Source organism: Apodemus sylvaticus, chromosome 11 (assembly GCF_947179515.1).
Source record: "Apodemus sylvaticus chromosome 11, mApoSyl1.1, whole genome shotgun sequence".
Classification (NCBI taxonomy): domain Eukaryota; kingdom Metazoa; phylum Chordata; class Mammalia; order Rodentia; family Muridae; genus Apodemus; species Apodemus sylvaticus.
This window is the reverse complement of record NC_067482.1, coordinates 75,942,054-75,968,447: the sequence shown is the minus strand read 5'-3', so window position 1 is coordinate 75,968,447 and position 26,394 is coordinate 75,942,054. Positions and strand designations below refer to the sequence as shown.

General features: G+C 51.9%; 2 protein-coding genes across 2 annotated transcripts in view; one reads left to right on the top strand and one right to left on the bottom strand.

Moving 5' to 3' along the window:
* Positions 1-3,697, top strand: part of Dok7 (docking protein 7) — a 28,390-nt gene extending 24,693 nt beyond the window's left edge. Inside the window, exons 9-10 of the mRNA XM_052198998.1 lie at positions 3,091-3,243; positions 3,567-3,697. Coding sequence (XP_052054958.1) covers positions 3,091-3,243; positions 3,567-3,697 — 284 coding nt within the window. The remainder of the gene's footprint in view (positions 1-3,090; positions 3,244-3,566) is intronic.
* A 5,723-nt stretch (positions 3,698-9,420) lies between these two features.
* On the bottom strand, positions 9,421-22,570 carry Lrpap1 (LDL receptor related protein associated protein 1). Its single transcript, XM_052198779.1, has 8 exons — positions 22,308-22,570; positions 19,007-19,151; positions 15,401-15,522; positions 14,347-14,467; positions 13,737-13,895; positions 12,181-12,263; positions 11,115-11,291; positions 9,421-9,822 (listed from the first exon to the last, which is right to left on the bottom strand). Exons 1-8 carry the CDS (start codon positions 22,518-22,520, stop codon positions 9,760-9,762), a joined length of 1,083 nt encoding a protein of 360 aa, XP_052054739.1. The 5' UTR covers positions 22,521-22,570; the 3' UTR covers positions 9,421-9,759.
* Between the last annotated feature and the right edge of the window lie 3,824 nt (positions 22,571-26,394).

Sequence of the window (26,394 nt, the reverse complement as noted above, 5' to 3'; positions counted from 1 at the left end):
AGAGTTCATCCTCTTGAATGGGGAAGGGTATGGGCAGTGGGGTAACAATGGCATCTGGGGAGCCTGGAAGCGGTAAACAGGGAGAGGTGGTGAGCTGAGGACAGATGAATGGCTTTGGAACATGACTCGGTAGACAGGAGTGGACAGTGGACAGCCAGGTCATTGTCTGTAGCTCAGGAGTGATTTGAAGGATTGGGTCCAAGCCCTAAGTGTGTACCAGATAGCAAGATACACGGAACAAAGAAACTGACCCAGGGCTTCTAGTACGGGTTTTCAGGATGGGTTTGTGGAAGAGGTGGGACTGTCAGAAAACTCAACCAGGATGGGAGAGTCCTTGGAAGAAGTCTGGCTGTCAGTCGAGGAAAGGTTGATCAGGAGGGTTGGGAGAGGCTAGGGTGGCTGGCCCTGGACCAGGTGGCTGGAGGCCAGAGATACCCCTCCCCTTGTCTCCTCACCAGTGGGGGCCACAGATCCCTGGGTCTCTTTTTCAGAGCTGAGTGGTGCCTTTGGAAGGCCAAGCCCTGTAGGTAAGATAGAGCCTGATCAGACCCTAGAAGGCAATATGGTAGGAAGTGGTGGGTGGGGCACAGGCAGGCAGGGTCCGCCCACTCACTGGCCAACAGGAGAGTCCCAATCCCATCTGTGGCTGGGGTTTTGTCTCAGTTGCTCAGCCTGAATTCTGGGTCCATGAGGTGTCTTTGATCCAGGGTGCTCCCCAACATCATGGAGTAGCACAGTTGGCTCTCACTGTTCAGACACCTACCTCCGCTTACTACCTCACTAGGGCTGCCGGTACTTCACTGATAGGGTGGATACCTCACTCCAGGATCAGAGGGGCAGAGATGGAGGGGGCACCACTTGAGGACAGGGCTCTCTCTCTCTGAGGACAAGGGTGGGGTCACATGGGAGGTAGGACCTTGACTCTGATGAGGGACAAGTGAGATTGCTCTGGACCAGACTAGGACCAGAGAAGTGTCAGGTTACAGCAGGTGATCAGCCTGCAACTGCAGGAAGGGACATGGTCAGGCAATAATATCCCATTGTTGTGTTCTACTCAAGAGTCTTAAGATGATGCTGGCCAAAGCTAAAACTGAATTAAAGGACCAGGAAGGACATGGGACATAGGAGACCCACACGTTCTTGGGAAGATAGTGACTTTAGCTAGAGAGGAGGCACCTCACGGAGTCTAAACAGCACCCTCTGACCTGTGACTTTGGATGTCGGTTCTGAACCTTCTATCTATCTCCCTGAGTTTAGGATTCAGGTTTCTCCTGCTTCTCCTTGTTCCTCTTCAGCTCACCTGTCCAGACAATCTTGGAAAAGAGTGGATCCAATCCAAAGTGCCCAGACTTGGGAGCATGTTCAAGCCCACTGAGACAGCCCCAGCTCTTCCTCTCCTGCCTTCAAAGGCTCCGTGCTGAGGCCTGGCCTCTCCGGTCCTGGGAAGGCCTGCTGGGAGCACTTCCTTGCTGCCTGGACAGGCAGTGCAGGCTGGTACTAGTGCTCCCTCCACCCTGCTGGCTGAGCCTCCTTGGGGAGGTTTTCTTCTGTTGTGATGGATTCTCTGTGCTACAGATGCACCAGATTCTCAGAAATCCTCCTCAGATCAGAGATTTCCTGGGGATTGAAAATGCTGAGCCTGCCTTTGCTTGCCAAGGGCTAAGACAGGACGTTCTGTGAGCAAGCAAAGCCAGCTCCCTGATTTGAGGCCAGTAAATGGACGTCCACGTGGCCCTGTGCAGTAGATGAACCTCACCATAGCTTGAACAGTACAGGACTTTAAGATCTCCAAGGATGTGCACTGTGCAGTAGGGGGTCTGCCTTGGAGTCCCCAAGGCTGGGAACTTGGGACAGAACTGCTCACTTGCTTCAGTGAATGGTCAGAGCATACACCCCCAACAACCCTGGGGTTCATCTGGCTGTACCAACCGAACATGTGGCTTGGGAACTTGAGTCTCTCTCTGAAGAGCAAACTCTTGCCACCTACCACCGTAGCCATGCCGGCAGCAGGGGTAGGGAGGAAAGTGGGAAATCCTGACTGAAATCTTCAGGCGAAGCTGTATCAGGGTGGTCATGGCAGGGTGGTCAGGATCCCTGGGATAGACAGGCAAGCCAGGCCCCCCCCTCTGAATATGGGGTACAGAAACAAGCTTACCTGAGGGGCTCTCAATGTCCCCAGTCTGAGCCTCAGCCCTGAACTGGATTCTGTACTCTCAGCATGTGCTATGAGGCAGGGACTTCACCAACCTCTCAGTGTCTAGGCTGCTAGTACTTGGAAGAGAGGACAAAGGAGTGACTGCTCTTGCTTGGCACTCTGAAATGGTGCTTTGTGTCCCATTCTATGTGGTTGTCCCCCACCCCATAGGGACACAACTATGAGAGTGCCACCAGAGAAAGGCCTTGACTTTGTGAACTGTGTGCAGGGTCCCTGGGCCTGCAGGGAAGGGGCGGGACCCATCCAAACAGTTCACTTAGCAGCGCGTCTACCATGAGCTCCACTTGCTGGGTATGGAGGGTCCCTTTTGCTCCCTGGACTATGCACACCCTGCCCATCAACTGCTAGGATATGGGACAGGAGTCGGGGCGGATTCAAACCGCCGAGGTATCCTGGAAGGAGGGGGTACCTGTTTTGCTGGGGACACAGATGGAGATGCTGGCTAGGCTCCACCTACAGAGGGGTCCTGGTGGGAATGAGCCAATCTATTGGGAGTTTCTCCAGCAGCAGCCTGCAGCAGGACAGAGAAACGAGTCAGGCAGAGGCAGCAGGGATATGCTGGCCCTGGAGAGGCAGGAGAGGAGACACTCAAGAGGGTGCCTGGGGGGATGTAAGATGAGGTTTGGAGGGACAGAGAACAGACCTTGTGGGGTCTATAGGGGCGAGCACCCAGACCAGGTAGGGGCAGTGTTTGAGTTCTAGGATCCCACCACAGGCCCCAGTGGGTATAGGAGAACTGGGGAGGGTCTCCAAGGTGAGGTGGAACATGCGAGGAGGGAGGGCACTGGCCCGTGAGGGGTGGGGAAGCTCTGTCAAATAGTCGTTGGGGGTGCATTATTCCTCCCAGCTATAGCTCAGAGACCTTCTCTCCACAGGCTCTCCAGGGCCCATGGCTGCTGACAGCCCCGGGCCTGAGCGACCACACAGCGAGACGTCCACGTATGTGAATATCCCCGTCAGCCCCACCTCCAGACTGCAGCTGCACTACATGGACCTGGAGCTCCCAGGGGCCAGCGGGGGTGTGCGAGGTAGGTTCCAACTGCGGGCCTCACAGAGATCTTAGCTTAGGGCCTGAGCCCCAGATGCATCAACCCTGGCTAGAGAGCCCTTCCTCAGAGCCTGTCGGTGTCCTTCCCAAACAGCCGAGACTTTCATCCCCGCCCCCTAGTGCTGCTGCCCAAGTTCTGACAGGATTGCTGGGGTGGGAATAGATGGATCAGAGTACTTGGAATAGAGCACAAAGCTTAATCACCTGAGGCACCTGCAGAGGAGAGGGGCCTGCAGGCTAGAGCAGGGGCAGCTGGGCGGGAAGATGTCCCTGCTGGGTCCACTCACTGTGGGCTGCTTTCAGGGGCCAGCACCTCCCGCTATGCCCAGATTGACATTGCAGCTACAGAGACGGCGCATCGCGTTGGGGTCCGGCACGCGCAGACTCGGGAGGAACGATTGCCGGAGTTGGAGCAGCGGAAGAAGGGTCCCTGAGGCTGCAGCTCAGGCTGGGGGCTGGCTGGGCACATGGCCAATTGGTTTGCCTAAAATCTCCAGGCAGGCTGCTCCCTTTTGTGTATGATGGCCTTTGGGGCTAGAGGCCTTGGCCTGTCTGTGTACTCTGGTGGTCAGTAGTTGATGCTGAGTCTTAACCTCCTGCTGCTGTGGAGGCTGAGGTCTTTGTACGTTGGAATGAGCAGTCGTAGGTTCTGGGCCCATACCATATCAGTTCATTCCAATGTGTGAAGGCTGTGCAGCAGCCTCCTCTTTGCCAGCAGGGCCTCTTGCCTCACGGGTGGCCAAGACTTGACCTGAACAAGTTCTCCTAGGCCATGGGGCCACCAAGAGACCCATCTCCAGGTGTTGGTAGCCTCAGTGTCTGCCGCGTAGCCTCAGCGTCTGCTGCGACAGCACCGCTAAGCTGCCCAGTGGAAACAGGAAGTCTGCCAGGCCTGGAATACAAGCTGTGCTACCCATCCTGGATGAGGTGACCACGGTGACACCTTGTACTAGCAGAACACTCTGCACTGGTCGCCTGCTGTACCTCTGACTGGCTCTGCTGCTGGGACACTGCAGCCTCCCTCTCTTCCTACAGTGTCTCTCTTGAGCAAGGCCCTTGGGTTGAAGGCCATGGTGGGGACAGGACTGTTTCCACTTGTCATCTTGTTGGGACCTACTCCAGCAGTTGGGCAAATGGTTTTAAATCCCCACTGTTATATTTTTAACAATTTATATTATTTTCCAAAGCTGTGAGATCTTTCACATGTGATTTGTGCCCTGGACGGGGTGGGAACAACATCTTGCTGCTGAGCCATGGGGTTTAGGGATGGGCATGTGTGGTGTTGCCAGGTTGGCATTTACAGATGCCCCTATCATTTGCTATTTCCAGGACTGCGCCTCTGGGGTGGCAGCTCCCTGCCTTGGCGCTGTGGGGAGAAGCTTCTGCAGGCGCTCCTCCCAGACACTGGTCACATTCTTTTCTCTTCTGCTTTTCTGCCTCCAAGGAGTTCCCTAGAGGTCCAGTTGTCTGTGGTTGCCTGCTGTGTGTGTGTGTGTGTGTGTGTGTGTGTGTGTGTGAAGCATCTTGTTCCTTCAAGGGCCCCCTGGTGTTGGCAGGTAGCTCACACCATCTGCAGGTGTCCACTGGCTAGCCCAAGGGTATCGGTGCCTGCTGACATATATGCCTCATATATGACTATCTTTGGGGAGTTAAAAGTTTAGGAACTGAGTGGAGGGGGGGGACTGGGGGCGTCCATCAGTGATGCCAGCTCACGGGAAGCTGATGGCTGCCAGAATCGGAGGCCAGCCTGAGTGACTTGGTGTGCTTTGGAACAATCAGGATACTTTCAAAAACAAACAGGAGAACTAGAATTCAGATCCCCAGTGCTCACAAAAAGGCAGACAGGTGCGGTGGCCCTTCTGTCATCCCAGAACCTGGCTCAAAAGATATGGCAGAATTGGTGAATTCCAGGGTCAGACAGAGACAGTCCCAAATTGAGTACAATTAAGAAAAACATCCAGTATCAACTTCGGGTCTCCGCATAAGTGCACACACAGGTGATTGTGCAGCCTCCCCATATTTGCCCACACAAACACACACACACACACACACACACACACACACACACACACACACACCAACATTTTTATTTCATATAAATGACATTTTAAGTAGGCAGTGCCTATCAGTACACTGAGAAGCCACGCCTCCACCCTGCCCACCTGCCATCAGTCATTGTGAGAAGCCACACTGCCATTGAGACCCAGTGTATCTGGTAACGCACTGTGCATGTGGACCTTGCTGGGCCATTGGACATTACTGATGGGTGTGGAGGCTCAGGTGGCTTGTCCTGCTACAAGATGCTGCCCCCTGGTGGGTGGAGGCTGGGCAGGTGCACATCTTCGGGTTTTTTATTTATTTATTTATTTATTTATTTATTTATTTATTTATTTATTTATTTATTTAAAAGCCAAGTGCACATCTTCGGTTATTTATTTATTTATTTATTTATTTATTTATTTATTTAAAAGCCAAGCGTCTGGGGGACTGGGTAGATGTGGCTGCTGCCTTCAGGGTGAGCTGGTGGTGTTCCTATTGTCGTTTCCTTCATGATCAGAGGAACATTAGATTCTCAGGCACTCCAACAGTTCCATGGCTCTGAATGGTTCCTCTGCATGTCCTGCTTCTATTTTTAGCTTTCTTGCATTGGGCTGTTTATTAAGATAGCATATTCAGACACTTGCTAATGTTTGTCATCAGACTTGGGGGGGGGTATCGAGATAGGATCTCATGTAGCTCAGTCCAGCCCTCGGATTCACCATATAGCCAAGGATGACATGAACTTCTGATCTTACTGCATCTTTCTTCCAAGCATCAGGACTGCAGGCTTATGCAGCCAGGGACCAAACCAGGGCTACCTGGATCTAGGAGACCCATTACTAAAGAGAGCAACCCTGCTCAGCCTCCAGTTCCAACTGTCTGAAGATTTCTTGTTATTATGTCACTATATGAGCATGTCCATCTTGTGGCCAACTCTCAGTCCAGGTTCAACCCATCCATTCTTCACGTGTGCCACTAGGATGGTCTGTGCCACCTGTGTGCCCATGCCCTGTGCTTGCTGCATACAGCTCTGGTCACGTGACCAGGAACCCCAGGGCAGCAATGCCTAGCATCTCTACTCTTCCCTCCTTGCTAAGCAGTGATCCTTGGAATGCAATTTCCTGTGACCACTATGCATACATGTTCCACACTGATCTAGTTGTGTGGTCTCATCTCAGCATATCCCAAGTCCGGCTGCGACCATTTTTTTTTCAATTGTTGGTGAATCTCTTCTCCAAGCTTCTGAACTATCCCAGTGAAGAGCTGTTGCTGTTGTTGGTATCACAATCTTCAGGCACCTCTCCTGGGCTCGAAGTTTTCTTTCTTGACTTGAAGCCTTCATCTTCAGGAACATCGGGAACTGAAGAAAAACGGTGCATATCTGATGCTTTGGCACCCATCGCTAGAGATTAATTCTGTCTTGCATTCAGCCGTGTTAGCTCAGCACAGTGCTGAGACTCACACATTCAGATACTGACCCGGCATGGCACACAAGCACACCATACGTTATGCCTCTAATGTTTCTGCTCATTGCTTACAGCTAGGACAGCTAGGAGTGAACTTGCTATGATATTCTTGTCTTGGGACAGGCTGTACAGTAGAGTGGTGTGGCTTCACCACTGCACACTCCACTGCATGTGTGCAGGCACACATACACACCCATACATATTCATACACAGATGGGGATTCCTCACTCAGCCATGTCAGGGGAGCAGTATTTAGCAGCATCTCACTGGAAGAATCTGCAATTCCCCACCACCCGTACAAGTCAGCTGCCCCTTCTCATGCTGCTGGCCATGTGTATGTGTCACTGGTAAAGAGGCTATGTGATCCTTTTGCTCTTTAAAAAGATCTAGCTGGACAATTTTCTATGCAGTTTAGGTTAGCCATTTCTGATGTACGACAAATATTTCCTTTTTGGATGTAAGATCTGCTGTGCCCAGGATAACTTGAACTTCTGATCCTCCTGCCTCCACTTCCTCAGTGCTGAGATTACAGGTGTGTGCACTGCACCCAGTTTGTCAGGGGCTGGGGACTGACCACAGGGCTCTGCACATGCTGCCTTTGCCAGCTGAGCCCTAGCCCTGCATTCTTTGCTGGCATCTTAGTGGAACCTTTACTGAGCAGATCTCCAATGAAGTCCAACAAACTTCCTGAGTAAACCAAAATTTAGCTCATTTAAGAGCTTGGCCTACCTTTAGGAAAACCATTTTCCTGGGCTGTCTTGTATGGTTTTTGTTGTTGTTGTTGTTATTGTTGGAGACAGGTTTTCTGGAACTCCCTTTGTAGATCAGGCTGGCCTTGAACTTTGGCTGCCCTTGCCTCCTGAATGCTGGGATCAAAGACGTGTTCTCCTCATTTTCCAGTTCTTATCAGCAAGGTTTGCACACAGCCTATGACCCATTTTGCACTGTGTCTGAAGCAAGGGGACCTTAATTTTCCCCAGTGAGCCAAATGGCTCCAGTTCCTTTTACTATGAAGACACACTTTTCTCAACCCAGTTGCCTCTCTTGAATCTACAAGTGCCACTCTGGTCCCTGCAACTCTGAGTCTCCCCACAGGTTACCCAGCATCTATGCCATCTACCCACCTACCTGCTGGCTCCTTTCTGCTGTCACTCTTTTTAACTGTGAGCCACCCTGGGATCATGGGACCTTACCTTTGGGTTGGAAAAATGGACATTTTCCCAGAAAGAATGCTTAAAAAGACATTTTATTCGTTGTGTGAACTCATGTGCCACAGCACGCATGGCCAAAGGACAACTTGCACGAACCTGTTCTCCTTCACCGTATGGTGACTGATGACCTGCCAGTTGGGGAACTTTTGGTCACCTTTGCTAGGCGGCAAAGCACTGCTAGCCAGAACCTCATCTAGGTCTGTAGCTTGAGGTTCCCTTGCATGGGAGTCACATTCACCTAGGGAGATTTTCAGGCTCTGATTTACCTTTCAGAGATTAGTCGGGAGTGACCTCCTGACTAGAGGTCAGCTCCAGAAGCAGGCAGCTCCCACACAGGTCACACTTGCTCCCTAACTTAGCTGTGAGCTCTGTATCGCCCACTCTGAGATGGTTCGCTGGGCTGTGTACTGCTACAAACATGTAAGTGCTAGAATACAGCCACGGCCTCTGGCTCTAGGGAGACAAGCCAGGCACTGACCCTGCAGTTGACTCTGAGGCTGGTGTCTGGGGCCCAGTGTTATCCCAGTCCCCGGGCTATGTGGCACAGGAGGCCTCAGTGGGTACTGGAGTGTATGTGTTGGGTTGAACCAGAGAGGCAGAGCTGAGATCCTAGCAACAAGAATTTCTCTGGGCCTGAGACACTGCTGAGGGCTCTGGGAAGATATTTACTAGTGCCGTAAGGGGGACACATCCCAGCTGGCCTGGTTGGTGGCAGACACAGCGTGGGTGAGGGAACCACACTGCCTGCTGTCCTTAACCCACAGGCTTCTTGCATGATGCCCTGGAGGTTTCACCCATGTATGAGTGTCTATGCCTGCTCACTGTGAACAGGTAACTCCTAAGAGGAAACACGTAAATGTGCACACATCAAACAGAGTGCCTCCTCCCAGCACACTCCACCTTTGCTTATTTGGCTGGGACTGACTATACTTTCTCTGCCCCTCAAGGGCTGGGACTACAGGTAAGTAAATCCACCAAGGCCCCGCGGGTCTCAACTGTGGGCCTTGCGCTTGCAGGATGGGCATTTTGTTCACTGAGCAACTTTCCAACTTTGATATTCAATGGTGCACTCCTGATAGGCAGACTGCAACCTCTGAGCCGAGATTCAGCAGCTAACAAACTACATGGCCTGATCTTCCAGGATCAGCTGCTGGGGTCAGACGAACTTCTAGCTACCCCTGTGGGATCAGAATCTGGAAGCCAATCAGGGTCTTTTGGGAGGCAGAAAATGTTCCCTCTGCGGGCTTTTACCTCTGCCATCTTTGTCCTGAATACTCTTGATTTGAAACTGTCTGGGGTCAGACCCCCAGGGAGGGAGAAGGTGAGTGGGGTGGGAAGGGAAAAGCTTCCGGGGCGTGACTAGTCTTCCCCTCCCCCTTTCATCTGTAAGGGGATTTGCCATGGCCCATCCCTCAAGATACCAGGCAAGGACTAGATGGCTCAAACCCTGGCATGTATTTAAGGACTCTGTACAGAACATTTCCAGTGGCAGATTTCTGCAATTTCAGTGTAAACTGTTTTGCTGCAGTGTGGAGGCCAGTCATATCTCACTGATAGCTGTACCCAAGGCCCTCAACCAGGGTGGTGACAGCTACCCTTGCTTGAAAGAAAAGAAGTCCTTGCCAGGCACTGCAGGATCAGCTTGGTATTTCAAAGGATCCTCCTTGTCACTGTGGTCAGCCACAAACTGTCACTGCAGGTCCATGCAAGCCGATGACATGCTGACAGCTCCCGGTGTCTTCAAGAGCCTCTCCAGGCTGCTGGTGGTGGCTTCTGGCTTCAGAGCTCATTGTGCCGAGCCCTTGAGACCCTGCTAGACAGGTCCTGCAGATGCTTCTTCACCTGTCATATAAGAGGACACCTGTCAGTGGGGGACACCATGGCAAGCCTGCTATCATGAGCTCACAGGAGAGCTGAGAACCAGTACTAAACACTCTGGCTCACTGCATAGCCACCCAGAACATGTCATAAGTAAGGACACAGCTCAGTGCAGACGCAAAAACAGAAGGAATGCTAAAAGCCACACAACTAGAAGCAGGTCACCCCACAGATAGATAATGACACTGTGGAGACCCTATGGTAGCCCATGAAGGCACTGACTCTTCCACACAGCAGTGGACACCTGCAGGGGGTCACAGAAGACTCCACTGCTGACTCAATACCACAAGGGCGCAAAGAGCCATACTGACCTACCAGACACGGACCTGGCTTCATCTGAGGTTTTAATGAGTTCTCTCAAAGTAAGAGCTGCTAGCACCGCCCTTCATATGAGACCTGTGGTTTGATGTCAGTAGCTGGCAGGTCTCAAAGCATATCATGTGGTCTTGGCACCCCTAGTTTATTGTCCAGATTCACAGGGCCCCTCATTGCAACAGGTCTCTTGGTGGCCAAGGGCAGGCAAGAATGTGCTAGAATTTTAGCCCTGTGAAAACCCCCAAATCCTATGGTAACCTCATCAATGGTCTCTGAGCCCCAGGAAATTAGGCTTCCGTTGTTCTACGTACTCCACTTCTCAGAGTTTATTTATTTTTGCATAGTTAACACTCTCTGCTCAACTGAGAAGGTACAGGAGGGAATCTCCCATGCTGGCTGCAGCCCCACATCCTTCCAGAGGCAAGGTATGCTGGGTCCTCGGGGCTGCCCAGCAATGTGGGGCCTGCCCATCCAGCTGGCGTGCCTTTGCCTGTTCACATTGCTCTGCTTCTACTAATCCAGAGGTTGTTCCTTAAAGGGCTCCTGGTGACCCCACCGCCTCTGCAGGCCACCTACGTCACATCCCAGTGTGGCCAGCCCGGGATTCCAGCCCACACCTCAGCAGGTCAGGAGACAGCTCCCTGTCCAGCGGTTCCCTGGATGCCACAATGCTGGCTGCCGTACATGTCTACAGGCATGTACATCTCACATGCTGTCTACAGGCACGGTGTCTGCTGGCAGTGCCAGCATCTCCCATGCTGAGTACCCGGCCACTCACGGTCCCAGTGGGCTGCGTTTGTGTTTCCCCGAGTCAGGAGGTCATGTGTCTGCGACCCCAGGGTAGGCTGAACAGGGCTGGGTGCAAGGACGGAGGCGTGAGGGACGGAGGCGTGAGGGACAGAGGCGTGAGGGACGGAGGCGTGAGGGACGGCATGGCCCACCTTGTAGCCCAGTTCCTTGGTCTTCTCCTCCAGCAGCATGTACTTCTCCTTGTTGCGGCTGATGTGCTCGGGGTCGCCGATGCTCTCCACGTGCTTCAGCTTCTGGTGGGAGATCTCCAGCTGCTTCTGGTAGTGGTTGTGCTTCTCGATTTTGGCCTCGAAGTGCTTGAGCTCCTCCTAGGAGGCGTCAGGGGCTCATTCTCCACAAACTCGGAGCCCTGACCCTGAGGGGCCTGTCTCTCACTCGGGGATGGTCCTGCACTCCCAAGAACTCTAAACGGGGACTGTCCACCAGGACCTGGTAGCAGCGGGGACCTTTGAACTCCCATCCCTGGACACCTTCTTTCCCACTGACTCCAAGTGGTCACCATCTCCCACCTCCAGGAGATCATGGCTAAGGCAGGCTGGATTTTGGGATCTAAGGTTTCCTCCCAGGGCCACAAAAGCTGAAGCCCCTGAGGATGGCCTTATGTCGACCTCCCTGCCCCTGCCCTTGCCCCTTAGGGCTCCTTTGTTTCTCACAGGTTGCCTGCTGCTGGGCTCTTCCCTGCTTGCTCCCTTTGACCTCGTGGGTCTAGTAATCACTGGGAGGTCAGTGGTCTCCAGAAACTCCACCTCTGGAGCTCCTTGGGCACAGACACGCTGGAGAAGCCTTGGGGACCTCATACTATACAGGTCCCAAGCATGTCCTAGCCTATCCTAAACAGCAAGTAACTCAACGATCCTGTTCAGAAGATATTCCCCCCCATCAGCTTCCTGGAACTCTGTTCCCACCGCACACTCTGGCCTTACATCCCTCTCAGCACCTCACGCACAGAGCAGTGCAGACCACCCACCATGCTACACACAGGAAGTACTGAGACTGTTGGCGTGAGAGGCGTGTCCCCACCTGCTACCACTTGACTGCCGACCAGGATGATGAGAACTGCAGAAGCCAGGGGCGGGAAGGAAAAGGGTCAGGACAAAACCACAAATGCATTGTGGGATGAGGAAGAGAAATAGAGAACCTGGTCCTATTGGAGCCCACAATAGAAGGCAACACAGCTTTGGTTCCCAGTTTCCTTACCCTGAACGACTCCAGTTCCTTCTCGGTGAAGTTGGCAGACTGAGCCAGGTCCCACAGATCTATCACTCGGGGCTCTTCAAACTCTGCAGGAGAGCAAGGGTGGGCTGACTGGGTAGGTGGCACGGTAGGACATACCTTGGTGTTGGGGGCCAAGTGGCCTGTCATCCCGAGGGAACAGTGTGTGTGGCATCTTGGGAGCACTAAGTACCTGGTCTGTGCTCACAGCACCAGCTCAGATGCAGCTTGATTGAAACCCGGCTACAGACCTTGGAGGGGTCACATCCTCGAGACCCAGAATCACCTGCTACCTCTACCCAGGACTGTTAGCCTGCTCCTGGCTCGGGTGTGGTGAGAACAGAGGTGTGACAGGACCACACCCAGCTGGATCTTCATGGTCCTGTCACCCAGTCATAGCTGAGGCCTGTCCATTCACATTTTAGTTCCCATGATCTCTGGACTGGGGTAAACAGGCAGCCATCCAGCAAGGTTCCCTGGCCTTAGAAAATCCTGCTGTCCACAGGGCCCTCCCTGTCCACGACCCAAGAGAACCCTGGTTTTACAAAGAACATAGGAGTTAGGCCTATACTGTTCCACAGACAGGTCAGTGGGAGAAGCCAAGGGACTGTTTGGACGCAGTTCTCTAGGAGACAGCCCACAGAGGGCAGGATGGAGGTTATCACGGAGCGTGGGGACACCCAACACATTGACCGTGGCCAGGCTCCCTCTCATAGCCCCATTAACCCAACAACAGTAAGTCCTCAGAGCTGGTCAATGAGATAGATTGGTCATCTCCACAGCAAGCAGTCTCTGGAGAGGGAGAGATGACTTCACAGCAGTCCTCAAGCCCAGCCCCACAAGAGAGAGCACTGCATGCCTGCAAGGCCTTGTAGGTGCTCCCAGAGGAGGCTCTGCCTGGGCCCGTGCTGCCTAAGGCTGTGTGCATGTAGGACTTTGTCCATTGCTGGACACAAAACTAGGCACCACCCTGCCACCACCTGGAGCCCCAGGGATAGACAGCGAGGCTGGCCCTATCACTCAGGTAAGTCCCAAGAGGGTAGGGTTGTCACCGCAGTAGATGCTGACACCCTGCTTGATACAAGGGCCATAGGCCAGCATGGGATCAACAGCAAAGCTGGCCTCCACTGAATCCACTGGCGAGGGGATTCAGAGATAGTCCTGTGTGCAATGACCAAGGCTGAAAGACGGCCTAGATGGAGGGCCACTCCACTACCACTTCAAAATAATTTAGGTGACAGGGCTGACAGCCGGCCCAGAACATTTTTTAAAAATTAACCTTTATTTTATGTGCATGAATGTTTTGGCTGCATGTATGTCTGGGTAGTACACATTAGAGAATATTGGATCACCTGGGACTGGAGTTACAGAGAGTTGTGAGATGCTATGTTGGTGCTGGAGATGGAACCCGGGTCCTCTGCAGTAGGCCAGTACTCTGAATCACTGAGTCGCTCCAGGAAGTGGGGCACAGGACACAGACAACTGAGTATGACAAGCCTCCTCTGCACTCCTGAGTCCGTGCACCTGTCCCCGGGACTTACCAGTGGCGGAGTCATAGCCCTGATGGCTGACCTTCCTCAGGCGGTCGAGGCCCTGGTTGATACTGCGCAGTCTGTCCTTCAGCTCGCTGTGCTTGCTGGCCAGGGTGTCTCTCTTGATGTGGGTCATGTCCGACGGACTGATGAGGTTCTCATAACCCTCTGCAGAGCAAGACACAGAATGTCTTGACAAGAACTGGCATCCTACCGGCCAAGATGGCCCCAAGTCCATCCACAGGAGCCCTCAGAGCTAGCTAATAGATGTGCTTTCTCAAAACAGCTGAGTGTGGATGTCTCAGCATCTATACCCAAAGGCTTGCCCCAGGGGTCTCCACGGTCCTTAATGGCACCTACTTTCTCAGGCCCCCTTCTTGGCAAGGTCACACTACTCAGAACTCATGAAGGCTGGCTTACGTTAGAGTGATGGGCCTGTTACATCAGGACACCTCAGTTACCCCAGAAGCAGTCTGTATAGCTGTACTGACATAACACAACTGATATAAAACCCGTATGTATTCATGGACATGGGTAGAAACATAAGTGTCCCCCTTTCCTCCCCGCAACCCCAGGTCACCGCATTCCACTGTGCCCAGAACCCGCAGGCGTGGCGGACCTTCAGCTCTGCTCAGTGTGTCTAGCAGCACGTTGTACTCGTGGATCTTCTCTTTGTAGTGCAGAAACTCCCTCCACAGCTTGTCCAATTCTTCACTGGAGAATTTCCCTGATATCTTTGCCTAAGAGGAAACAGCCTGGGGTGACCATGTCTGTCTCGTCACCAGCACACCCCGTGGAGTCCAGGTGCCTATCGGCTGTATCCTTGCTCCAGGGCAGAGCTTGGGGCTGTTCTCACCCCCTACCCCCCCCATCCCCCACCCCTCACCCCCCACCCCCCCCACCCTGCAAGCCTTGTGTCCCTCTACTAGGTGTGTGCACTAGGAAAAGAAAAATCGATAAGGAAGCTCTGTCTCTTTTCCTCGATGTCCTGATTTGACAGGGCTGGCCAGAGAAGGACAGGGAAGGACTCTGAGGATGGTGCCTACATCTGCTTAACTCTTCCGGCTGTGTACATATTGAGAACAACAGGGCCATCTCGGTAGTCCAGCAGGGAACAGATCCGTGTAACCCAGACAGGCTATTCCAGGAGCCGGACCAGCGAGCCTGTGGCACTGAACCAAGGCCACATCCCAATATCCACCCATACCATGCTCCCTGCTTAGGTCTCTACCACAAAGCAATGACAGGCCAGACCCAGTACTGCCCACTTTCACAATCACAGTATCAAGAGCCCACGCCAAAATCTGTACATAGCTGAGGGCCCCTTGCCTAAGCCCAGAAGCAGGACCACAGACCAGACAAAATAATGGAAAGACAGCTGCCTGACCTGACGCCTGTGTGATTTAGCCACACACCATGAAGAGCACACCTAAGACTGCAGCCCTGACAGCGAGGAGCAGCCCTGCTGAGCAAGAGTAGCCAATCAGGACAGCCCAGACGTCACAGAAAGGACAATATACGCACAGATCATGACTCGCGGTGAAGCCAGCAGCCTGAGTTGGTGTAGAAGAGGCAGCAAGGTGACAGCAGACAGAGCCCTCCCAGCCCCACATCATAACTCTCCACAGGTCGGCACGAGTTCCAGAAGGTAAGGGGAAAATGGCACGTGGTACCTTGTGCCACAGCTTTTCCAGCCTGGGGTCCCCCAGCTCCTCCTGGGTGTCTTCACTGAGTGCGTTGCTGTGCGCCATCTGGGTGTCCTTCCTCCCATCCAGTCCGTACCTGGCCAGGATGACTGGAGAGGCATTTGATTTTTATTGGACACTGTCTCCCTTAATAGGCAGAAGTTGCCACTCCTCCTATATGAGGAGTCTGCTTCTAATTTTCTAGAAGGTTCCTCCCCCAACCCCCATGAGTAGCCACACAAGATCTGGGGAGGACATGCATCAGCTTAGGTGCTCAAGGCCAGGGCCTTGCAAGGCATCCTAGATTCCAGCTGAATCAGGAGCTCCTGGGCAGGGAAGGTGTGGGCTGATGCTCGGACTGTATCTTGATACTTCCATTTCTGGCATATGCCAAACCCCAGTAAAAACCCAAACACCAAACCAAACCAACAACAAACAAACAAAAACAAAACAGGACTGAATAGTCTCCTGGGTGTCAGGGTGAGGGGTAGGAGAGGCTGGCCAATAGGCACCTCATCTCTGAGATATCCAGACTTTATGCGTGTCCACAGCCCTTCCACTCTGGAAGTCTTGGCACCTTTTGGCACCAGCACATAATGGGCAAACCTGCTAGCTGACTTCAAAAATGACTGTCCTGTAACTTGCATGGCCCTGCCGGCCAGGCTTCCCTGGACCTTACATGCCACGTGCAGGCTGCCCACGCCTGCTTGGTGAGAGAGGGGGCTTGCTTGGTACCTGCTCTTAAGAGCAGACAGGCTCCTGGGCCTAACTTCTGCTTAGCTGCTGGGGATCCGTCCCTCACCTGTGACCCTGTCTTCTCCAGAAAGGGTACAGAATTTCTATTGTGTTACTTTGTCATTTCCAAACCGGTGACCCACTGATCACCAGCACTTTCTTGGGGCCTTCATCCCACAACTATCATTGGGCAGTTCCACAGGCACTATGGTCTCCATGCCCTAGGGGATCAGGGGCCGCATGCCTCCAATGCAGCCTCCCCACACTGTTCCTTCTGACGGGCTCTGCTCTCAGTCACAGCCAACCCTGCAAGTGTCCCTGTGGTTCAGTTTTTGGCGCTCCACCCTGCCTGGAAGCTTGAACCCCCCTCTGCCCCCAGAGCTGGGATAATGTGCCTTGAGGTGTGAATTCCCATTGTCCTGCATGTGTTCCTGGAGTGGTCTGTAGCATCTCTGATGACCACAGAAAGCCACTCCTACTGACGGGTCAGGAAGTATCTGTGGGCAGGCAGCATGGGCACATACACTGCGACTTGACCTGGACTCCATTAGATCTAATTTAGATCTTACAAAGCCATTTTAAAAGTGGGCAGTGGCTTGAGACTCTAATCTATGATACTTGGGGGGATTAAGCGGGAGGAATGCTTTGAGTCTGGGAGTTGGGGAGCAGCCTGGGCAACACAGTAAGCTCGATACCTCTTAGCCTCGGAGCCAGTGCCTGGCACTGTCTCTGCAGCTTTGCCGCCCAGCCCACGCCTGCTCATTGCTGGCTACCATGAAAAAGAGCTGTCACCCCCAACCTGGGTAGTCCCAGTGCCTGAGCTGGGTCAGGGTCTGAGGAGAACTAGAGAAGAGGGGAACACAAAAGGTCCATTGGACTTGGGCCCATAGGCAAATTGCACAAGACTGTTTGGAGTTAAGACTGAGTTCCCTGCAGTGCCCAGGCCCAGCCTGGGGAATGAGCTAGCCCTGGGAATGACAGTGGGCATATCCCTGAACAGCTGCCCCCATAGGACTGAGTTTTGCACAAGAGCTGAGGGTCTTAACGAGGCAGCTCCCTTGAGACTAGCCCTTAAGGATCTGGCCTGACCCGGGTAGAGCTGGTTATAGCTAGGGGGCCCAACCCTTGATATGATCAGCGGCAGCACCTACCTGTTTCTTATACCCAAGTTCTCGGTCCGGACTTACATTTTGGTCCCCCAGATGTGGGGCCAGTACTGACTTGAGCAGTGAAGGAAGGGCCCTCATGGGCCACGCCCAGAAGGTGGCCAGCATCAGTGAGCACCCATCTCCAGCAGCAAGCGTGCCACCGAGTGCTTAGAAGGGTCAACCTCACACATCAGCTCCTAATCCTGTTAGGTCTGCTGCTGGGCCACCAGTACCAGTGAAGGGAAAATGTCACCCAAAGAGAAAATCTTGCTCTATGCAGCCAGACCCCCATCAAGTGGAGGCTAAACCCCACCCAGGACACTGGCTAGCCAGGGGTTGGTGGTCACTAGCTCTCTTCCTGGCCTTCTGCATTCTTCTATTTCTGAGCCCAAGTCTATCTCTGTAGAGCTGGCCTCCTCTCCTGGGGGTCCAACGCCTGAGGAAGGGACTCTATACAGGGTAATTCCTGTCATAGCAGAGACCTTAGCACTGAGGGCTAGTTCTGCAGAAGCTGCTTGTATGAATCCTGGTTACAGTTTGGTTGCTTATAACAGCCAACATTCACTCCCATCACCTACCCTGCACACTAGTGGTACCTCATGGGGGGCACTACACTCAGTTTAGGACTACCATGAGAGGCAGGACGTGCCTAGGTCACGTGGAAAGCAGTGTGCTAGCACAAAGAGTGGGGGCATGGTGGTGATGGGGGTCAAACGTGCCACTGGTCAGCCAGTTGGAGGCAGAGCTGGTATAGAACTTCAATGCCCAGGGTGTGCAGAAGGGCTGGTGGCCAGTCTATGGGCTACGTCCTAATGTCCTAAATGATGCCTGATTGTGGGCTGAGGGAGTGAGGAGGACGGGAAGAGAATCTAAGTGCAGCACACACCCATCCTCTAGACCTAAGGACCCACGTGTGCACTAAGTTCAAACATGTGAGACTCTGCCCATCATCAATGTCCACACAAGGAAATGTTCACAACCCGCCTTGCCCGCACAGTCTGTTCAGACATCAGACCTACTTCCTCCTTTGGCTGACAGCATCCTATGTCTCTGTACTGGCTAGTTTTGTGTGTCAACTTGACACAGGCTGGAATTATCACAAAGAAAGGAGCTTCAGTTGGGGAAGTGCCTCCATGAGATCCAGCTGTGGGGCATTTTCTCAATTAGTGATCAAGTGGGGAGGGCCCCTTGTGGGTGGTACCACCTTTGGGCTGGTATTCTTGAGTTCTATAAGAGAGCAGGCTGAGCAAGCCAGGGGAAGCAAGCCAGTAAGAAACATCCTTCCATGGCCTCTGCATCAGCTCCTGCTTCCTGATCTGCTTGAGTTCCAGTCCTGACTTCCTTTAGTGATGAACTGCAACGTGGAAGTGTAAGCTCAATAAACCCTTTCCTCCCCAACTTGCTTCTTGGTCATAATGTTGTGCAGGAATAGAAACCCTGACTAAGACAGTCTCCTTCCTGGCCAAACAGCTCCAGAGCCTTTGGTTGCCTGGGTATCAGTGTATTAAGTCCCTAGTCCTGACTCTCCCAACATTCAGACAGCAGCACAGGCACTTGGGACAAGACCAAGGGCATCTGTCCTCAGATGAGTCACCTTACAGGCTGCACTTGCTGTCACATGCCCGCCCCCCTCCCCTTTCCCTCAACTTGGCCGGGGAGCTGATGGCTGCCCCCCCTCCCCCGACCCCTCACCATGGGAATAGGAAGGTACCATTAAGGTTGTGGACCAGTTTCGCTTCTTTCTCCCCATCCTCATCCAAGCCTTCCACCTTCAGCTTCTTCCAGTTGAGTTCATCCCTTTCTTGTATCTTCAGGTCAGAATGTAGCTCAGCCAGCTTCACGGGAGACAGGTGAAGCTGCCCATGGAGAAAGGAAAGGAGTGTGACAAGCCGCCATGGGACAGACCATGGGCAACAAGGCTGACTGGGGGAGAGGGACTTAGGAGTTCTGAGTGGACAGGGCTGGAAGTCACCGATAAGACACACAAGGCCTTCAAAGACTGACACCCTATGTTAGGAGCCCAGCTAAAGACACGGCTGAGGCAAGGTCTAGAAATCCCAGGTCTGGAAGCCAAGGGCTGTCGGTAGCCTGCAGCAGGTTCCACACCTTTCCCACTCTGACCCCGACACCAGAGCTATGGACCAGGTAAAGGATACACCAGCGAAGGGCTGGACTTGGTGGGGAAATAGGTAATTTTTACAAGAAGTAGGAGAAGAAAAAGAATTACCACATAGTAGAAGATTAAATTTATAAAAAACTTGCCAATACAATCTAACATTTTTATTTTGAGGTGCTAGGACCAGATCTAGGGCCTTGTACATACATAGCAGGCATACTACCACAGGGGGATCCTATCTCAAAATCAGTCCGTCAGAAGGACTGTGCTCCTGGGGGCCTGAAAAGTCAGCTCCTGCAATCTGAGTACATTTTGTCTAAGAGGATGAAACTGGGTCTCTGAGAGGATGTGGTAACCTGTGGAGGTTCCCCGACCCCAACTCCAAGGAGAGTCCTTTGCTCCCCACACTGCCCAGTGTGTTCATCTTGCAACATACTAGGCACGTCAAATCGCTGAATCAGGACAGACGTGCCCCAATCCCCCACTGACTGGCTCCCAGCTCATCATCCTAAGCCTGTCTATGAAACAGGAACCGGGTAGTGCCAGAGTCAGGATATGAAGCAACGCCCCCCTCCCCCTAGTCTCAGATTGCCTAATCTCACAAGATGGAGGAGGATGGAGACAATGGGAATGATGGTGTCCACACTCCCTCTGCAGAGCTCTCCCATAGCTGACTCCACTCCCTGGAGCATCAAGACAGACCTCAGTTCTTCTAAAGGTGGCTTGGGAATGGGGCAAGGCAAAGAGCCCTGCCACACTTTTTCTAACATACAAGATAAAACCTCCCTGGATGGTGAAGGAAGGTCACTGAGAACCCCCAAAAGGCTATAACCCAGGAAAGGCTGGGGTGAGCCCCTTATCTACCTCAAGCAGGAAGGATGGGAGCTGATTGCTCTGATAACTGTCACCCAGAAGGGCAGAAAGCCCATCCCAAATATTTACATGTTTACATGAAAGATAAGAACAGGGCTGGAGAGATGGCTCAGGGGTTAAGAGCACTGACTGCTCTTTCAAAGGTCCTGAGTTCAAATCCCAGCAACCACATGGTGGCTCACAACCATTTGTAATGAGATCTGATGCCCTCTTCTGAGTGTCTGAAGAGAGCTACAGTGTACTTACATATAATAAGTAAATAAATCTTTAAAAAAAAAAGAGAGAAAAAAGAAAGATAAGAACCTGGTGCTCTCTCCCCCTGAGCAGAGGTAACCTAGCAGGTAGGACCTAGCTGGAAGCTTCCATGTCTAGAAGGTAACACAGCAAAACTCAGCCTGTGCCCACAAGGCCTAGGCTGCTTGGAAGTAGATAGACACAAGACATTCTCTAAAGGAAGGAGGCACCTGGAAGACTGTCCCCATCCGTTCAGCAGAAAATGCGAACACGCATCCTCTGCTGAACTTTAGGGCTGGAGGCTGGAAGGACAGACAGACAGGCTTAGACAGGATGAAGAGAACAGTCATCCTAACAGTGACTTGGAACTATGGACAATCAGGAGAAATATAATTGGATGCTACCACAGATCAGTGGCTATGGCGGAGGCTCAAGGGACCATGAAGGCACAGAGGACAGGTGACCTGCCACAGTAGGTCTGAGAAAGTAACCTGAACGTGCATGTGGAGGACTTGGGGCCACCTTCTGAACAAAAGCGATCCCAGGACCTATGGATACCAGGCTACACTTCCTAAAGTCTTCAACAGTGTCCGCTAATGGCCTCACGGCCCCATCGTCTTATTGGAAGCACAGTCATCACGGTGGGCACTGGAGATGACTGTCACGGACAGCAAGCCTTTTACTCTAGATGGTTCCCACTGCTCCGAAGCCCTTCACACATCTACTCCCAGCTGGGCTGCGGGCCTTTCTCCAGAAAGCTGAACTGCTTTTCCAGGCCACAGGGCTGTCCCAAACCTTTGCAGGCTGGACACAGCACACTGGTGCCCTCTTGAAGCAGTCTCCCAAAGACACGGGCTGGGCACTAAGCTGTGGGGTGGTCTGTGAGGAACCACTCCCCTTCCCCTGAAGCTGACCTCCCAACTCTCTCTCCATCCTAATCCTCTAGGGCCAAAGTTCTCCATGGTTTTCTTTTAAAACTCACTCTTAGTTTGCAAATTATTTACTCTCCTCTCAAACTCAGGAATGTTTAAGCTGGAGGGCTAAAGGGTGACCCTCTTCCCTCTTCAAGCTATCAAGGAAGATACAGAGGCACAGACAGTCAGTTTATAAATAAATACCTAAACAAAAGCCCAAGAACAGTCCTGGAGAGTAATTAGGGAGGGGACCCAAATTCCAGGCCAGCCCTCAGGCTCTGGATATCTCCATTTCAAAAGGAAGAGAGATTAGCATAGCTGCTAAATCTGACTTCAGCCTTCCCCAGGTCTAGGGTTTTGTCTACTTATACTAAGGAATTTCAAACCCCTCAGGAAATACTTTACCCAAATTAACCAGCTCCACTAGCAACAGCGGCTTCTGCGGTCTCGGTTCTGTCTTATCTCAGGTCACCTGTTTTTCTTCTTTCATCGAAGTAAATACAGATATAAGACTTGCAAGCCAGACCCTATGTACAAAGCACCCAGCTACCTCCAACTGAATAACTGGCTCTTTGGAAAATTGGCTTTTGGGGCAGAAGTGTGCACAGCTAGGAAGGGTGGGTGTCATTCATTGGAATTGCACTAAAGGCAACCACAGCCCCTTACAACCAGTACTAAGTTCTGGGCTTTTGGGTCTCTTATTAAAAGTGAGGTCAAGATGGCCCACCTGGCATTTAAAGAGGGGCAGTACAAAGGGTAGGCCGTCCCCCGTCCCAGCGACTACGCTGGCATCTAGATCGGGGGCCTGCTCTCTTTCGCTCACACGCGTCACTTTGCTAGCCCCCATCCCCGCGCGTCTCCCTGGCCCCGCTCACCCGTTTGGCCTTTTCCCATAGCTGGTTCAGCTTCTCCATGCGGAACTCCTCCCCGGACTCGCGCTTGGCGGCCATCTCGGGCTCGTTCTTCTCCCGCGAGTACTTGCCTCCATGGCCTGCTATGGGCTGGGGCACAAGCAGCAGCGGCAGCAACAACAGCAATAGCAGCTGGAGCCGGGGCAGCGTAGAGACCCTCTCTCTTCGAGACGCCATCTTCCTCTGCAGAGCTAGCAGACTGACAGGCCTGGGCCCTGTAGGACCGCCCACCTGCAACCAGCCCACCAATAGGTCCCCTCCAGGCCCCGCCTCCCTTCTCAATCCGACCCCGCCCACCTCAGGCCCCGCCCATATGACGGCCCACTTTTTGGTCTCTGGCTCTGCCCTGCCCACCGCCCGCAGAGAGCAAAGATCCCAAAGCCTTTTCTAGCTGGGTCTGCAACCTTCAGAACTCTCCAGCCGGACTCCGGGCTCCCTTAAGGAGACGAAGCTGGGAAAGCCGAGCCCTGCGGCCGAACTGGGGCTACTCGGTCTCATCTGCGCACTTACGCACTGCTCCACTCCTCGTAATTAGGCAAGAAGTGCGGCGGGAGATGATTTAAACCTGGGAGCAGCTATCTCATCCTAGACACTTCCCCTCCGCGCAGTTTCTGTTTGAAAGGCTTTGTGTACCTGCCTAGTCTCTGTACCTTCAGCCCTGGAGAAAATCCAATTGACCTGGCCTGTCCTGGAGACAACCTGGTGCTCGAGGAACCCAGGGGTTCTGGTACAGGCACCAGAATAGTTTGGGCCCAGGAGGGACAGGCAGAAGAGTCAAATGGTAAGGGTGACCCGAAAGGGTCTCCAATGGGGAGAGACATGGAGGACAAGGGTAGGGGATATTTGGGGGAGTCCATGATATATATAGTTTTAAGCTGTATTTTGCATTTCCACAGAAAGGATTCAGGCTATCTGGAACCCTGCTGGTTTGCAGACATTAGCACCTGTTTTCTGAAATCTTTTCTTGGTTTGTTGCTTTGGTTATCCTGGAACTCACTATGTAGACCAAGCTAGCCTCAAACTCAGAGATCTGTATGCCTCTGCCTCCCAGGTACTGGGATTAAAGGTGTGCACCACTATGCCTAGCCTAAAAACATCTCTCTTTCAGATAGGAGAGAGGATTTTGTTTTTGTTTTGGGGGGTTTTGTTGTTGTTTGTTTTTCCCGGGTTTTTTTGTTTGTGGCTTTGTTTGTTTAGATGAAACAGGATCTTATACAGTAGACCTGGAACTCAACTATGTAGACCAGGCTCGCCTTGAACTCTGAGACCAACCTGTTGCTATCTCCCAATTGTCTGAGATCTTAAGGACAATTGCTTCATTTATTTTCTCTAGTTGTTTCAGATAAAATGTGAAGCCAGTCCCTAGCCATCTAACTTCCCCAGAAGCACAGGCCCCCAGTGGCGTGGCTCCCAGCGGCGTGGCTGTCAATGTTTAATGCACTAGCCCTGCGTATTTGCTCAGATCCGTGTAACTGTAACAAGCCTAGCAATGTGCGACAGCCTCAGAGGACAGAGGTTTGTCTTGACCCCTCTCCAGTCTTTTGGTGCATGCACTCCAGGTGTAGGCAGGAGCCAGGCTGCCTCAGGTTCCAAGACTGCCTCCCACAGGCAGAGGTGGTTGGAAGGCTAACTGTGACACCTCTGCTCAAGATTCGCTGCCTACATCCTTCCCAGGAGTGCTGCAGGCTGGGAGTGCTGTCGCAGTTACGAAGGGGAAGAGTGTGAGAGGATGGAGGGCTGCCAGCCCTTTTCTTAGTCTGAAGAGAATCCACAGTGAAATGGGTACCCTGGAAGAAGCGTCCTGTCAGCCTCTAAACTTCACACTCCTTGTCATGGGTCTCTCAAACCCAAGAGATGCTCCTGGTGGGAAAGAGAAACAGAAACAGCCGGCCACAGAGAAGCACCTGGGAGAAAACAGAAAGGAGGCGTGTGGCGAGGTCAGAGGCATGCCTGGGTACAAACAAATAAACAAGCCCGAGTGGAAAGTGCACACAGTGAAAGAAAATGACAGGAGATGTCATTACAGAGACAACAGAAACTGTGAGACCGTGGGATGAGTCCACGGACGTATATAACACACGATGATGTGAAGCATAAGACATGGTAGGAAGCAAAAGGAGCTATTGACCCAAAACCCTAAGCAATGATAAAATGATTGAAGGAAACTCTGAGAAAGTGGGTTCAGGTTACAAGGAGATGGTTAACAGAAAGGGAAAAACTTGATTGCTAACTCAAGAGACCTAGTATTTAATTACCAGAAGTTTCAGACAGCACAGAGGTGAGACGGCTCAAGAGGTAAGGGTGCTTGCAGCCAAGTCAGACTACCCGAGTTCAAACCCTGGGATCCACATGGTGAGAGGAGGGAGGTAACTAGCCATAAGTTGTCCTCCAATGGCCATCTGTGTGCCCACACACTCAGTGTTTGCATGCACCTACCCTGCAGGAAGGCACAGGAAAATGGAGACTAGTTCACTTTAAAATTAACAATTTAAGACAATTTCTAGGCACAAAAGGGATGGACAGTTGTCAGGTTAGAAGAGTCCATGGGGCATGGACTCTTAGAAAGAATGAAAATAAACCATACATGTCATAGCCACACATGTAAAAAATATGTAATGCAAGAAGATTTTACAAGCCCATTTTAAAAGAGAAAAATAAATAACAGAAAAGTCATAGATCATCTTTAGGTTTCCCAACAACAATACTTAAAAAAGAAAGACAGTGGGTGTGGGGCAAGTCCATTGTTAAAGTGCTTGCCTGGCCCAAGGCATGCAGAAGCTGAAATTGTAGCACTTGAGGATTACAGACAAGAGTATCATTAATTCAGGGATATCCTTAGCTACATAGTGAGTTTGAGGATAGCCTGGGCAATGTGAGACTTTGTCTTTAATATAAAAAAGAAAGATGATCAGAACAACAGTTTCATATTAGAAGAAAAATGACCTCTGACCTAGAGTTCTATACCCAGCCAAACTATTGGACAATGGGAGAGAACTTCATGAGGGTTAGTCAAAGTCAGGCACAAAGGCTCACCCAAAGTAGGAAAATAAACAAAAAAAGAAACAGACAAGTACAAGACCCAATGTAGAAAGGATTGAAGAGACGGGTAGAAGGAATCCCTAAAAGGGTAGTAAAAGGAGGGTGACCAAATAGAGAATTGACTCGAGGGACAAACAGATCAAATACTGACATTGCCTTTACTCTTAAACCTTAAGAAAAAAATATCTAGGGCCAGAAAGATGGCTCAGAGGTTAAGAGCACTGGCTGCTCTTCCAGAGGTCCTGAGTTCAATTCCCAGCAACCATATGGTGGCTCACAACCATCTGTAATGGGTTCTGATGCCCTCTTCTGGTGTCTGAAGATAGCTATAGTGTACTCACATAGAAAATAAAATAAATCTTGAAAGAAAGAAAGAAAGAAAGAAAGAAAGAAAGAAAGAAAGAAAGAAAACTCAAGTTATCTTCTATCTCCTTACTGCAAAGGCCAATTCTCCCTGAGAAGAAAGAGGAGGTAAGAAGAGGTAAGGGAGAGAAAGTAAGGAAGGGAGAGAAGGAGGGGTGAGGACTTGTGAAGTGTAAAGGACTTCAGATTCCTTCCAGGTTGGAATCTACCCAGTTTCCATCTAATCAAGTAGAAGCCCTGGAGACTCAAATCCACCTCCCACTCCCTCACCTCCAGGGCGGGCCCCTTAGGTATTCCATGCTGCTTCTCCACTGGATTACAGGGAAATATTTGGCCAAGGTTCTCCAGAGGGACAGCTGCGAGTAGCTGGGGGTAGTGACTCTGGCTGACAGACATGCATAGAGGCATCTCTGTCATTCGCTAGACCCATGTCTTGGCTACCCTGTCTCCAGCTTTTATCCTTTCACCAGGACCCCAGAGCTTCCTTAAAATAAGTCCATCCTCATTTGACGTCCCTCATGGGCAACCTGGGACCCTCACTGCTTCTCACCACTTACCATTCCAGATCCTGGAACTAATCTTTCTGTTTCTCTGTGTGTCAAGTAAAGGTCCTCAGAGTGACCCCCTTTCCCAACTCACACAGCTCTGT